Genomic DNA, 14,048 nt, shown 5'->3' on the forward strand with positions numbered 1-14,048 from the left:
CGCAGGGCTGCCGACGACAGGGGCGACAGTGCCCCAGGAGAGGGGCGAGCCACCCACTCGGCAGCGGCGCCTGTGGCCGCACCCGAGACCAGCTGTCCTGCCACCGGGCTTCCTTCTTGGACGCTGGCTACGCAGGCGCGGCCAGCCCTCCCTCGTCCGCGCCCCGCCCACCCGCGGTCCCACCCACCCGCGATCGGGGCGGCGGGAAGCAGCGCTCCGGAGGGGGACCCGAGGGTCTCAGCTGCAGCGCTCCGGAGGGGGACCCGAGGGTCTCAGCTGCAGCGCCGCCAGGGCTGCTCCTGGTCCGGGGGCCACCACCCGCCCCGGAAGTGGCCGGGCCACCATTTCAGGGATTGTTCCCAGGCGTGGAGACCTGCCTTCACGATTGGGTGTCTTCGCCCTTCCCAGTCTCGGGCGGTCTGTCTGTGCGCCTTCCTGGACCCTTCCGTCGGGTTCCCTCTCACCCAGCTTCTGTTTTACATCCATTTACTGGGTTATGGTTTACCTCTCAGCTTACCCAGTCGGCTGAGTTTTGGCAAAGGCGTGCTCTCCACTCTCTCTGCCATCTTCGACAGAAAGATGTCTGTTCCCTCCCTGCCCCTCTGCAAAGAGTCCTTCCCACTTGGTCCCCAAGCAACCCATGAGGTGCCTTCCCCCTGCGCTGGAGTTTAGAACCCTGACATCCGCCCTCTGTGCTCCTCCGACTAGTGGTTCAAAGACGAAGTCCTGCCGGTGCACGGGCCGCCCTGGCGGTGCCGCCTCTGCGGCGGGCCCGCGCCCATCAAGACAGGGGTCTCGGGGTGTTTCACATTCGGGGCTGTCACAATGAACTGAGACTTTCTGCTGAAGCCCTGACGTGGGTCTCTATGTATTTTTATTCCTCTTGGGCAGACGCGCAGACACAGGACTCCTAGATCCGCGTGCTAAGCGCCTTGGGCGGGCGGGGGTTTCCTGCGCGCAGGGCTCTGCCCTGCACGCGGGGTCCAGCCGCCCCACGTCTTCACCGATATCTGATGATGTTGGTCTTTTTAATTTTCACACAACTTAAAAATCCAACCTAAGATTAAATACACCCATTGCAGTGCATGTATAATGTCCTCTCATTTTGGTTATTGTGTGCCCTGCTGGTGAATGATACTGAGCATCTTTGGCTTGCACACCGGCCATTGTTACCTCTTTTATAAACTCTTTGTTTAGGGCGCTGCGTGGGCTCAGTTGGTTGAGCATCTGACTCTTGATTTCAGCTCAGGTTATGGTCTTGCAGCATGTGACATGGAGCCCCAAGTCAGGCTCCGCACTGACAGCACAGAGCCTGCCAGGGATTCTCCGTCTCCCCCCCCTTTTTTTTTTAATGTTTATTTTTGAGAGAGAGAGAAATAGAATCAGATGCAGGCTCCAGGCTCGGAGTTGTCAGCACTGAGCCCGACACAGGGCCCCAAACCATTAACCATGAGATCGGACCTGAGCCCCAGTCTCCCCCCGCCCCTTCCCCAGCCCTTGCTCTCTCTCAAAATAAAAATTGTAAAAAATGCTCAAATCCTTTGCACATTTTTAAAAAACTGGGTTACTGAATTAGAAAATGTCTTTCTAGACATTCTTTTGCCAGAGACGCTGCGTTGCATTATGCCATGTCCTCCCAGACTCCGGCTGGCTGTTCTGTTCTCTTAAGTATCAATCAAAGAGAAAACATTTTTAAATTTGATGAAGTCCAGTCATCAGGGTTTATTTTTTTCTGGCCCAATTTCTCCACTTTCTCCTAGAAGTTTTATAGTTTTAACTTACTCATTTACAACTGTGATCCTGTTGGGATCAATTTTTGTTCACGACTTAAGGGCCAGACCCCACCTCCTCCCTTGGAACCAGCTCTTTCCACGACATTTCTAGAAAAGATGGTATTGCATTTCTCTCCCCTACGGAGCAGTCTTGGTAACTTCGTTGCAGAAGGCGCCACATCACGTGTGAGTCTACTTCTGGACTCCCTGGTCCGTTCCATTGATTTCGATGTCTGCGTTTTACACAAACACCAACGGTTCCGATCACTAGGCTGACAAGTCTCAAAATCAGGCAATGTGAGTCTTTCCAAACCATGTTCATCTTTTTCAAAATTGTCTTGGCTCATCATGGATCATTTGCATTTTCTGTATCATGTTTTAAACCAGCTCATCAGTGTCTAGAAAACGCTGGGATTCTGACTCGGGTTTCACTGAATCAATAGATCTGCTGGAGGAAATTGGAAATTAACAATATTACATTTTCTAAACCAGCAGCACGCGCTGTGTAAGAGGTTTTATTTCTAAGCAATGTCCATTTTTCAGTATACAGGTTTTGCTCATATTTTGTTAACTTTATCTGTAAATATTTCGTGGTTTTGATGCTGACATAATTACATATATTTTAATTTATTATTGTACCACTTCTATTTAAATTTTTGTTCTAATTGGTCCTGCTAGTTTATAGAAATACCTTTCTTGTGCACACACGCCTGTTACCTTGCCCAATGCACTTATGAGTCCAACCAACTTTTGTGGATCACTTAGCGTTTTCTACATACAATCACGTCGCGTGCAAATAGACTGTTTTGCTCCTTTCTTTTCCCAACCGGATGACTTTTCTTTCCTTCGTGTGCTGGCCGGAAGCCCAGTACGACCCTGAACACAAGTAGTCAAATGGACACCCGTGTGTTGTTTTTGAGGGAAAGAGGGAGGCAGTGTTTTCACCATTAAGCACGGGGTTTGCTGTTAATTTTAGGAAGTTGAAATTAATCCCCTTTTCCCAGTTTCTCGAACAGGCATTGAATTCTGCCCCGTGCTTTTTCCTGCATCTGTTGAAATGATCAGATAGCTTTTCTCTTCTGTTCTGTTAGCAAAGTATGCTGACTTATTTTCAGAATGTTCTAGCAGCCTTCATTCCCAGGCTGAGCAACAGCTGGGCGCCGGGCAGTGTCCCTGTCATCTGCCGCCGGGTGTCACCTGCTAGCGTCTTGTTTAGGATTTTATTTCATGGTGCCCTGGGTCTGCAGGTGTCTCGTAATGTCTGTCTGGTCTGGCGTCGGGACACTGCTAGCCTGAGGGGCTGGCATTTTTCTTCTCTCTAGTTGGTGGATGCAGTCAGCACCATTTATTCCTTAAGTGTCCAGTAGCATTTGCCAAAGCTCAGTGCAGCTCATGCTGTCTTGGGTTTGCCTACATTATTTTGGGAAATTTGTAAGTTTTTTCAAAAGATTTAGAGGAACATTAGTCCTAGCTACCTTTGCTACTTTTTTTTTTTTTTTGTAGAAATTGTCATCGACTTTTTTTTTTTACTGCCGTAAAGTATACAGGGCAAACTTCACCATTTCAGCCACCTCTCAATGTGTAGCCGCACAATACCCCTTTGCACCGCCGTGAAGACTTTAATTTCTGAAATCAGTATTTCTTGGCCTAGAAGTTCTAACTTAAGGCATGCCACTGAATCTAGATTGTTTTACATTAATTCTTCGAAGTTCATTCATCGTGCGTAACTAGGACTGCGTGCCCCTCCCGCCCCGGGGGGTTCGGCTTAGATCTCCCCCATAACGACACTGTGCGGCGCTCCCCAGGCTCATCATTTGAACTGTGGAGTCGCCAAAGGGGAGTGTTCAAACACGGCTGCGGTTCACCCTCGAAGCCCTGGCTGCGTGTGAACGCTCCTCGTGCCCAAGAAATGCCCCCGCACGCCCACTGCCTCCGTTTCCCCCAGCGGACCGTCGGCGGGCGCACGCGGGAGAACTCCGGGGGGCTGCTCCGACGGAAAGTGTTGGAAACAGAGAGAGAGTACACGGCCTTGTAGAAAATAACAAACTTTATTTTTGTAAAATATGACACGAGCTGAGCGTGCACACACACACGCACACGCGCACACACGCACAAAGTAGTTAACCACACGCTGAGTAATTTCCTTTTAATAAATGGACCACATACCAATATATTACAATTTACAAGAGAGGATCTGGAGACAGTGGGGAAGCTTGCTCACTCGTTTATAAACCTTCCAGAAGTTACAAAAGAAAGGCAGTCTGAAAAGGATGTATAAAGAGTAAAAACAATTTACAAGTGGACAAGAATTACAAAATAGAAACCACCAAATACATCCGCCAGCGACTCGGCAGCCCCCCCCCCCCCCCCCCCCCCCCCCCCCCCCCCCCCCCCCGCTGGACCGCCAGGGGTGCAGACGGCGCGGAACCGATGTGAACAGACAGGTTTCGGGGGTGCGGTGTGGTTTGTGCATCGGGGCTGCCGGGCTGTGTGCCGGGCTCGCTGCGGGGGGGGGGGGCATGGGGGGGCACTGGACAAATGCGGACTTGACAGAAGCATTTGCCGTGGACGGTGACACGGAAAGCCATGGGCCTGGAGGGAGGCTGGAGGAGTGGACCTAGTCCGAACAGACTCCCTCCCTCCCTCTACGGTCGGACTGCTCTAGTCCGAACAGACTCCCTCTACGGTGGGTCACCGGCTCGCCTGGGAAGGACCAGGGCCGGGACTCGGAACGCACACGCGATTCCGGAGCCTGTGTCTGGTGCGGGGAGAGCGCGGAATGCAAACAGGCACAGAGTGGACACTGCGGCTTTATTAGACAGTACAGACCAGTGTGCGTCCATAAGGCAGAACATCAAGGCGGCTGGAGTGGGCGTTTCAAGACCACAGTGGGAGTGAGTGACGGTCAGAGGCGAGCATTCGGACAGGGGGTCAGGGGCGGAGGACAAGCGCACGGAGACTGGGAGGGAGCCCTGGGAGCCCCCGCCTCCAGGCAGCCCCCCGGGCCAGAGCGGGCAGGAGGCTGGGGGTGGGGGGCACCAGCCGCTCTCTGTCCTTGCGGCCCCGAGAGCGCACGCGCAGAGAGCACTGGCGTGCCGGTGCCGGGGGAGGGGAGGGTTCGTCTAGGAAGGTGCTGGAGTCGTGAGAGCCCTAGTTTGGGACCAAAGAGAATTCCGGAGGCGGGGCGTCCGGAAGCACAGGTCACTTCACCGCACCCAGCTTTTTCAGCAGTTTCTTGCCTTTGGAAAGCAGCCCCTTTTTCTTTCTCGAGGACATTTCCCTGCCTCTCCCAGGACTACCAGTACCCACAGATGACGGAGGTGACCCCGAATGGAGATGGGCTGGGGGGCATGGCGCGCTCCTTGCTGTACCTGAACCCTCGGGAGGAACCTAGTAGGTACAGTGTGACAGTTTAGAGTGCGTGCGCGCCAACAACACCCATCCGCTCCGTGACACCGCACTGTCCCCGTCCCCCACCAGGCAAGGCCAGGGGTGGCCCGCGGCCTCCTCCGGGGTGCGGAGGGTGCCGTGGGCAGCACCCGCCCTCCCCGCGCCGGGCCTGGGGGACAGCCAGCCAGCGTCTGCTCTGCCCTCTCTCTGTCTGCAGGGCTGGGGGGAGGAGGGCCGCCGCTTTGGCAAAACAAAGCCGGGCAGTGACGGACTCGGTAAATCAGGACCGAAAGCGGGGTGGGGGGTGTTACTTGAGACAGGTTGACAGTAAAACTGGCAGAGAAGCCCTCGGTGATCTAAGAGCAACCGCTCCGGAGGGGACTCTGCGGGCTGGGGCCCCGGGGGCGCCGACCCTGCGGAGGGCAGAGGGCGGCCCGGGGAGGGGAGAGGGCGCTCGAGCAAATGGCATACCGGTTGAAAGAAAATAAAAACTAAAATGAACCTCAATTGCAATCAAAGGAAGCTTAAAGGCCCTTCTCACGTCACGTCCGAGTGACCGGAGCCGAGGCTCTGCCGACGGAGCGCAGGGCGAGCCTGTGCGTCCTCTGCGCCTGCGCCCCTGGGCCTCCGCCCGCCACGCCCCTGCCTAGCTCGAGGGTCGGGTGGCCGGTGGGCACGTGATAGGAGCCAAGGGCTTCAAGCTTGCTTGGATTCAGAATCAAGGTCTGGTTCCAATGGAAAACACCTAGTCAAGCATCCCAAAGGTCACCTGAAGATACCATCTGTGCGGCCATTGGAGCTGCGTGCCTCGTGACCTCACTATTGCATTGGGGCCGCCACAGATCCGCCTCGCGGCAAACGCGCGTGTGCTCAGGACACATGTGTGCGCTCTGGGGTACGGGGGCTCGAGCAGGGGCGGCCTGGCACGCCAGCCGGCCGCCGCGTGGTCACAGCCACTCTAGATGGCTTCACGCCCACTGCTCATCTGCTTAATCTCGAGTTAACTGTTAGAGCATAGGGAATCCTACGTAAACATGGTGGTTTTCTTGTGCTTTTTCCGAGAGGCCAACAATGCAATATGCAGCTCCAGTTACGAGGAGACACTGGAACATTCTCTATGTAAACGAACAGTTAGCCTGTTAAGAAATATGTTCCCAATGTTGGCCTTTGAAATAGTCTTAATGGAGACAGTAGTCAATGATTTTTCCAGATGATTTTTCTACTACGAATTCAGTTGCTTTACAACTGAGGCCAAGTAACGGCCTAATATTTTAGGTCCAATGAGTTTTTGAGACATATTTCTTTTTTTTTTTTCTTTTGAACCCCCACAGTGAAGCCTTAAGTCTACTGCACTCGTCCGTGTAAGGGAGCTTAAGTTGGTATCTTTATAGGTATCTTCAGCTGCTCACTTACGTGAAGGCTACAGTGCCTGATTAAGGTGTGAAATGAACACTCTTCTTCTGTTTCCAAGCAGATGAGCAAAGAAATAAAAATATATATATAAAAATATAATATATAAGAACTGGCAGTGATGGGGTAAAATGAAATGAGACGCTAACACGAGTGTCGCCTGGCCGTCAGTTACGCTCTAGGAGCCCTTCGGTCTTTGGCAAGAGGTCTGAGGCCCTGGCGGGACAGGCGGCCGCCAGACAGACGGACGGACGGACGGACGGCCGGCCTAGCCATCCCCTGCGCGCTCAGCCGCACCGGGATGCGTGTCTGCGCTGGAGGAGGGGGCTCCCTCGTGAGGAATGGCAGATTTAGAACAATCGAGAGGGTCTGATTTTGTGAAATAAATAAGCTGACGTGAGAATTTCTAGGCACGACCCCAGGGAAGGGCGGAGGGAAGGTCAGGGCACCTGCTTCTTTGGCCCAAGACACAAAACCTCAGCACAAGGGCCGTGGCAGCCCGTGTGGGCAGAGCGGGACGCGGGTCAGAGAGGCTGGGAGCGTCTGCTTACCCGTTTGGCCTTGGAGCGTGGCGGTGCGTCCTGGGCGTAGTGGCAGGGCACGTCGGACAGGTAGACCTCCACGTCGTCGGGCACCTCCTCCAGGAAGTTCGAAGGGACCAGGCCTTTCTGCCCATTCAGCTCCCCCTGGAGACACAGAACAGCGATTACTCTGCTTGTCCGAAGCCTGACTTCCTGCTCCAGCTCCGCGAGGGCCCGGGGGGGGCCTGTGCTGGTCCAGAAGCGCAAGAACTTGCGAGAGGACCCCGGAGTTTCCAAACGACCCGGTCACAGGAGTGACCTGGCGACGTGCGGACAGCCCTCCCTGAGCTGTGCGTCTGGCCTGCCTGGTCTGGAGCGGAGGCACCGGTGTCTCGGGCCAGGGGCTCAGGCCGCTCCTGAGCCCCACTCGCTGGGATCACCTCACGGAGCGGCCCTCGAGCCCGGCCGGCCTGGGAATCCCCACGGAGCATTGAGAAACATGATTTATGTGGATTTGTGCAGCACGCGGCCCAGCGGACGGAGCCTATCCCTGGGTGATGTGAGGGCAAGACAGCGGCGCACACGTCTCCGACTTGGGCGCAACCGCGGGCTCCCTAGAAAAATTCAAACAATGCAGGGGGGCGAACGCACCTGCTGACACGTCCCTGGAGGTGATACCGCTTCCCTCCCAGAACCTTCTCTCACTACAGAGCCACGCAGGTCCGCAGCGAAGGTCGCCGCCCCAAGGACCGCTGCACCGAGCCGGCCACAGCCACCCTGTCACCCCCTCCCCTCGGCCGCCGACACTAACCTGCCCCCAGTGCCCAGAACCGGGTCCGAAATGGTCCCCCCAGTCCACGTGGGAGTCTGTGTCTGTCTTTACGGGTCTAGGAAACGACAGTGTGAGAGGGGCAGCCGACGCCCTCGAGCCCGGAAGCCGCGCCGAGGGCACAGCTGGAGTGTGGGGAGGGAAGCGCAGGAGGGCAGCGTATGTGCAGGTTACGGGCCTAAGCAGCAGGCAGTCACCGTGCGGAGCACGAGAGGAGTCTCAACGACACAACGAGGAACCGATTTAAACCAGGCGGGCGCCAGGCGGCTCAGTCAGTTCAGTGTCCGACTCTTGACTTCAGCTCAGGTCAGGATCTCACGGTTCGTGGGTTCAAGCCCCGCTTCAGGCACTGCACTGGCAGCAGAGGCTGCTCAGGATTCTCTCTCTCTCCTTCTCTCTCTACTCCTCCCCTGCTTGCACACACATTCGCTCTCTCTCAAAATAAACATTTTTTTTAATGGGCAAGGGACTTGCACAGATACTTCCCGCATCTTAGGGAAATGTGAATCAGAGTCACAAGGTACCATCCCCCACCCGTTACCATGGATCTGACAGAACGCACAACAATTTTAAGAAACCCAGAGAGCAGTGCTGCCGAAACCCCGGACCGATCCGGACGCCAGCGCCTGCCGGCAGCTCCGGTGAGTAAAACCGCCCAGCGGCCCCGCAGCTCCATGCGGCAGCAATGCCCCCGCTGGGTCCAGACCCAGGACGTGAAGCACCGGTGGAGAAGGCGTCCCTGCACCACGCCCACGACCGGACGGTTCCAGGAGCCACGTGCCGGGGACGGGTGTGAGCAGGGCGCCGAGCGCCACCCAGCCTCGCCAGGGAAGGGGCCGGCCCGGCCCCGCGGGGCTTGTGCTCCGCGCGGGCGGCCGGAAGGCCAGTCACCCGGTGGGACCGCAGGTCCACGAGACCCCGAGGGCAGGCGGGTCCACGCGGACGGAGAGCAGATGGGGTGCCGGGACCGGGGGTCCGGGGGAGGGGGAGGGACAGGCTGACTGCTGTTCCGTGAGGACGGCGTGGGCCCGCATGACACCGGGAATGTGTCCGTCACCAGGACAGCCCACTTAATGAGGACGGCCAACTGTATGTTTTTTTACAGTTAGAAATAAAAATTAATTTTAAGAAAAGGTAGCCCCAGGTTCCTCCCACGCCCCCCACCCCAGCAAGAGCGCCTGCCGAGCCCGTGAGCACGGGCCCGGGGCGCCCGCCCCAGCTTCGACCCTGGAGACCCGCCACCCCTTTCTGGCAACCCCCTGCTCCTCCCTCCTCGGCCTCAGCTAACTGTTCGGGGTGTCCCTTACAGCCCTTCCCCAGGACACGTGCCCCGGGGACCTCTCCCACGTCGGGGGTCTCCAGTCACATCTGCACACAGGCACCTAAGTGTCTGCGCAGCCCGGACCCCCCTCCGGCGTCAGCGAACTCGCTCCTTCGGGGGAGGCCGCCTGGAGTGGCCGCCCTGCGCATGGGGACCGTGTTCGGTGAAAACGCACAGCCTCGCACTCAGGCCCCTGGCGGCGCCGTGCTCACTCACGCGGCCTGTGGGTCCCTGACCCGGGATGGCCCCGTGCCCCCGGCGTCCAGGGGACCCTGCCCTGGGCCCACTTGATAGAACGGCCGACGGGCCTGCCTGCAGCCTTTGGGGCTTCCCCTCTTGCCCGCCCTGTCCTCACGCCCGCCTCCTCTGCCGCGTGCCGCTGCGTCATTCTAGAGGCCACTAGACTCTTCCAGGATCAATGGCTTGGATGCCACCCCGTCTTGGAGAGGCTCAGAGATGGCCTGTTCACACCCTCAAACCCCGTATTTTCCAGAGCACATTTTTCTCTCCACTGCGTTCCGACGCCCGCATTCCCAAGGGCACCCATCACCTGAGGCAGAATCTGGGAGTCCTCCCTGGACGACACTCGCACCCCAACTGAGGACCAGAGCTCTGGGTAACACAGCCCCCAGCTTCCGTCCACTTTCCTCTGTCCCCCGGACCGGCCCACGGCCTGCGCCCTGGCCTCTGCGGCTGCCGCCGCGCCCCCGTGAAGGACCCGAAGCTGACGCCGCCCCACCTGCAGACCCTTCACGGCTGCGGCCTCACCGACCACTGACCCGCTGGACCCAGAGAGGAACCTGACAAAGGACTTGCTGGCTTCCCAGCTACTCTGGTAAGAAAAGGCGGTGGGGAGGAGCCTGGTGCCAGACGGGGGCCCTGTCCTCACGCCACCGCTGCCCTGGCCCCCGCAGGCCTGCCATCTCCGCGCGACCCCGTGGGCTCGGAGGGCGGCTCTCACAGGAGGAGCCGGTGCAGAAACAGCCTGTGTCGGGGGTACTCCGTCTCTCTTTCCTCAGCAAATGCCGGAGCCATACCCCCAGGAGCACCCAGGAGGGAGGCCGGGCCCCCAGGGCGACTCGGCGGGGACCCCCTTGCCCAGAGCCTGGGCCGGCGCTGCCAAGAGCCATCAGTCCAGAGAACGGTCGGGAAGGAGTCCTACATTCTGTCGATGTGAAATACTTGGTTAACTTTGCTAATTCACATGCCTGTCTTCTCCTATCCGGAAACACACTGGTTACCTTACAAATAATCAGAAAGCAAACTGTTTGGTATCTGTTTGGATGGAAGACAATTTTAAATAGAATGTGGGGGGAGGGGCGCCTGGGTGGCCCAGTCGGTTAAGTGTCTAACTCTTGGTTTCAGCTCAGGTCACAATCTCACAGTTTGTGGGTTCAGGCCCCTCTGTGCTGGGAGCATGGAGCCTGCTTGGGACTCTCCGTCTCTCCGCCCCTGCCTGCTGCGCGCGCTCGCTCTCTCGCTCTCTCTCAAAATAAACACACTTTTAAAAGCAAAGAACGTGAATACACGTACTGCGTTTACAGCCTAGCTACGTGAAGACACCCCTCTGGGAAGAGAAGGGACAGTGAGGGGCACAGCACGGCCTTTCTGCGTTAAACAGGACTCGGTGAGGGGCGCCTGGGGGCTCGGTCGGTCGAGCGTCCGGCTTCGGCTCAGGTCAGGATCTCACGGTTCGTGGGTTCCAGCCCCGCCTCGGGCTCTGCGCTGACGGCTCGGAGCCTGGAGCTGCTTCCGGTTCTGGGTCTCCCTCTCTCTGCCCCTCCCCCGCTCATGCTGTCTCTCTCTCAAAAACAAATAAAACATTTTTAAAAATTAAAATAAATAAATAAACAGGACTCCGTGGAAGGGACGGCGAGGCAGGCTAGCCTTTCAGGAGCCGTACGTGGCGCACATGTAACTTCGGGGACGGGAACAGGCAAGAAAGAATACCGATTACAAAATGGATGAAACGGTGCTTCCTGAGGTTTCGGAAACTTACATAATAAAAGCCATCTTCATCGATTTCACCGAAAACGGTAATAATGTCTCCGGTGCAAAACGTAAGCTCTGCCTGCAGACAAAGGACATCGAGTTAGTGACACTTGGCCGCACCAGGGGTGCCCGGGGCCGGCCCTGCCCTGCACGTACCTCCACATCGATGTTCGGGGAGCTCTCCCGAGGGTCGTAGTCATACAGGGCCACCACCCTCCGGGTCGCCCCCGGGTGCCGGCCGCCCCTCCGGCTTCTCTCTGTCACACACAAGGAGGAGAAGAAAGCTGCATGTAGGGGTTTCAGGAGGAGGGGCGCCCGCTCCCTTGCCCCCCGCAGCACGGCACGTGGCCGCTGGACCGGGCGGCCCTCTCAAGGTCGCCCTGGGCTGCGTGTTTTGCTTCTCTGTCCGGGCACAGTCCCCCGCGCCCCAGCCCCCCCCCAGTCCCCCCCAGCCCCTCCCCACCACTGCTCCAAGGACATTTTCATCTCCACGCGTGTCCATCAAGCCGGGAGACTTCGGGGGAGCAGGGAATTCTCCGGAACAAGAAATCTGGATGATTCCGGACATCGCTCCTGGTGGAAGTTGGCTTTCGTGCGTTTCTCCCTGACACAGCCACCTTGCGCCTCGCACGGGCTGCCGGGATCCACACACACGAAAACCGGAGAAGGCCCGCATCGTGGAGGCAGCTGGGGTTGGTCCCGCGCCCTCGGGCCTTCCGCGGGCAGCTGTGCGAAGATCCTGAGCCTCCGCGCCGGCCCGGGGTCACTGCTTAACGTAGAGACAGCAGGGCCCCCTCGTAGGGCCCGCGGCCAGTTCCTTGAAACCAAGCGGCGTTGCTCCCGGGGCCGGGACAGCACTCCTGGGGCGTCGTGTTCCAGGACAGGCTGCAGGGACGAATCCCCCAGGAGGAAATGACAGTGACATCCACCCTTGCCCGTGTGCGCCGGGAGCGCTCCGCGGGACTCGCCCCGTCCTGTAACCGCGCCGGCGGCCGTCGAGGTGTAGCACTGACCTGTCACCCCCAGAATTCCCCGGGTGCTCCCTCGACGTCGCCTCCAGGCCCGGGTGACACCGGCCTGTTCTCTGTCCCAATGCTCTGACCTTTCCAGAACAACACTTAAACGGGCTCATCCCCAGTGCAGCTGTTTTAGAAACTGGCTTCTTTCGTCGGCACGGTGCACCTGAGATCCACTCGTGTGACCGCGTGTGTCAGCGGCCTGCGCGCCCGGCGAGGCGCCACCCCCGCGGGACAGCGGCTCCACGCACTCGCCGGAGCAGGGACACCGCAGTGACACCCGCCCAGCCCCCGTGAGCGGCCCCGAGGGGACGGACTGGGAAGCTCCACCCCGGTGGGCCGAGCGCGCAGGGGGGCCGGGGGGCCGTGCCAGGAGGACCAGAGCGGGTGCCCCACTCGGCCCGCCTCCAGCACACGGTGCGCTGGCCCCTCTCCCTCCCGCGTGCCGTGCCCCCGGCGGCCGTTCCCACGGGTGAGGCCGGACTTCCTGTCATGACTTGAATTTGTAGCTCACTGATGGCGTGTCCTCCCCGGTGAAGGATCTCTTCGATCTTTTCTCTGACATTTATTTATTTATTTTGAGAGAAACCAAGACAGAGCGAGAGTGGGGGAGGGGCAGAGAGAGAGGGAGGCACAGGGCTGTCAGCACAGAGCCCGACGAGGGGCTCGAACCCACAAACTGTGAGATCGTGACCTGAGCTGAAATCAGACTCTTCACTGAGCCCCCGGGCGCCCGGATCTCTTCAGCCTTTTGTCCACAGTCTTACTGGTCACCTGCCTTCTTCCTGTGGAGCACGTGCTCTAATGCCCAGGCCCCCAGGTCCGCACGTGGCTTCTCTCTTCTCTTCATGGTGTTTTCTCAGCCCAGAATGGCTCAATTTCCATGAAGTCTAATACCAGAATTTTCCTTTTCTGTGTCATGATTTCAGAGTCACATCAAAGACCGTGCTGCCCAATCACCACCAGGTTTTTCTGTTTTCTGCTAGAAGGTTCATGGTCTCCGTTTTCATACTTCAGACGGTATTCAGTTCCGAGTTAGTCCTCCTGCTTTGGTGGGAGTACGGCCGCGCTTCACTTCCCCACCCGACTCCACCTTTGTGGAGAACCCGTGGACGGTGTTAGGTGTCGGTCCGTTGTGCGGACTCCATTCTGTTCCACTGATCTGTGTGCCTCTGTGCCCTCCGATTCCGGGTGTGGACTCGTGTCCCTGCCCGGCCTCAGGTCTGCTCACTGACTCTTCCGCTGTTCTTGTAAAAGTCTGGCCACTGTCGCTCCTCCGCCTGTTCACGCACAGTCCTGATCTAGCACGTCGACTCCACATGCGTCCCTGCGCAGACCTGACTGGGGTCACGGTGCAGCCGCAGGTCAGTCTGCGGATGCTGGACGTCTCCCACCCGGGTCCGCAAGCACGGCGCCCCGCCACCTAGGGTCCTTCCTCAGTGTGGCCTCCAGCACGCAGACCCTGCGCGCATCTCCCCGGACTCCCCCTGCCCCTTTCAGGTCTTCGTCAAATTGAAATTTCCATTTCAAACTTGTCCCTGCCAGCCTTCGGAAAGACGATTGCTTTTGTCTCCACTGACCTTGCTGATAAACTGACTGGTTAATTCTAGGGTCTTCTGTTACAAGTCCTTCGAGGATTTCTCGGTTTTCAGATCACCTGGGAGTAGAAGCCACTCCACGGCTTCTTTTCCGGTCTGTACACTGTTCCCTCCTGTCTCCCTGCGCTGGGTGTCCGAAAGGGACAGAGAGGTGGACACCGCCATCCAGCTCCGGAGCGGGGGGAGGGGGCGGGAGGGG

The 14,048-nt window shown here is 58.1% G+C and overlaps 1 protein-coding gene and 1 long non-coding RNA gene across 10 annotated transcripts in view; one reads left to right on the forward strand and one right to left on the reverse strand.

Moving 5' to 3' along the window:
• Positions 1-3,892: 3,892 nt before the first annotated feature.
• The window catches only part of RIMBP2 (RIMS binding protein 2), a 93,963-nt gene continuing 83,807 nt past the window's right edge, over positions 3,893-14,048 (reverse strand). For 5 of the 9 annotated variants that reach the window (XM_029921808.1, XM_029921806.1, XM_029921803.1 and 2 more), the window contains 4 exons: positions 11,392-11,492; positions 11,243-11,314; positions 7,124-7,258; positions 4,567-5,162 (listed from right to left, as the gene is read on the reverse strand). In XM_029921808.1, coding sequence (XP_029777668.1) covers positions 4,974-5,162; positions 7,124-7,258; positions 11,243-11,314; positions 11,392-11,492 — 497 coding nt within the window. In that variant the 3' untranslated portion in view covers positions 4,567-4,973. Of the gene's footprint in view, positions 4,034-4,566; positions 5,163-6,431; positions 6,623-7,123; positions 7,259-11,242; positions 11,315-11,391; positions 11,493-14,048 lie in introns of those variants that run through there. The other 4 variants (XM_029921811.1, XM_029921810.1, XM_029921804.1 and 1 more) reach the window with 2 other exon arrangements.
• Positions 9,304-10,507, forward strand: LOC115277586. The gene is made up of 2 exons (XR_003902428.1): positions 9,304-10,078; positions 10,263-10,507. It is a non-coding gene; the product is annotated as an uncharacterized LOC115277586 (long non-coding RNA).

The sequence above is a fragment of the Suricata suricatta genome, chromosome 14, assembly GCF_006229205.1.
Source record: "Suricata suricatta isolate VVHF042 chromosome 14, meerkat_22Aug2017_6uvM2_HiC, whole genome shotgun sequence".
In the NCBI taxonomy this organism is placed as follows: domain Eukaryota; kingdom Metazoa; phylum Chordata; class Mammalia; order Carnivora; family Herpestidae; genus Suricata; species Suricata suricatta.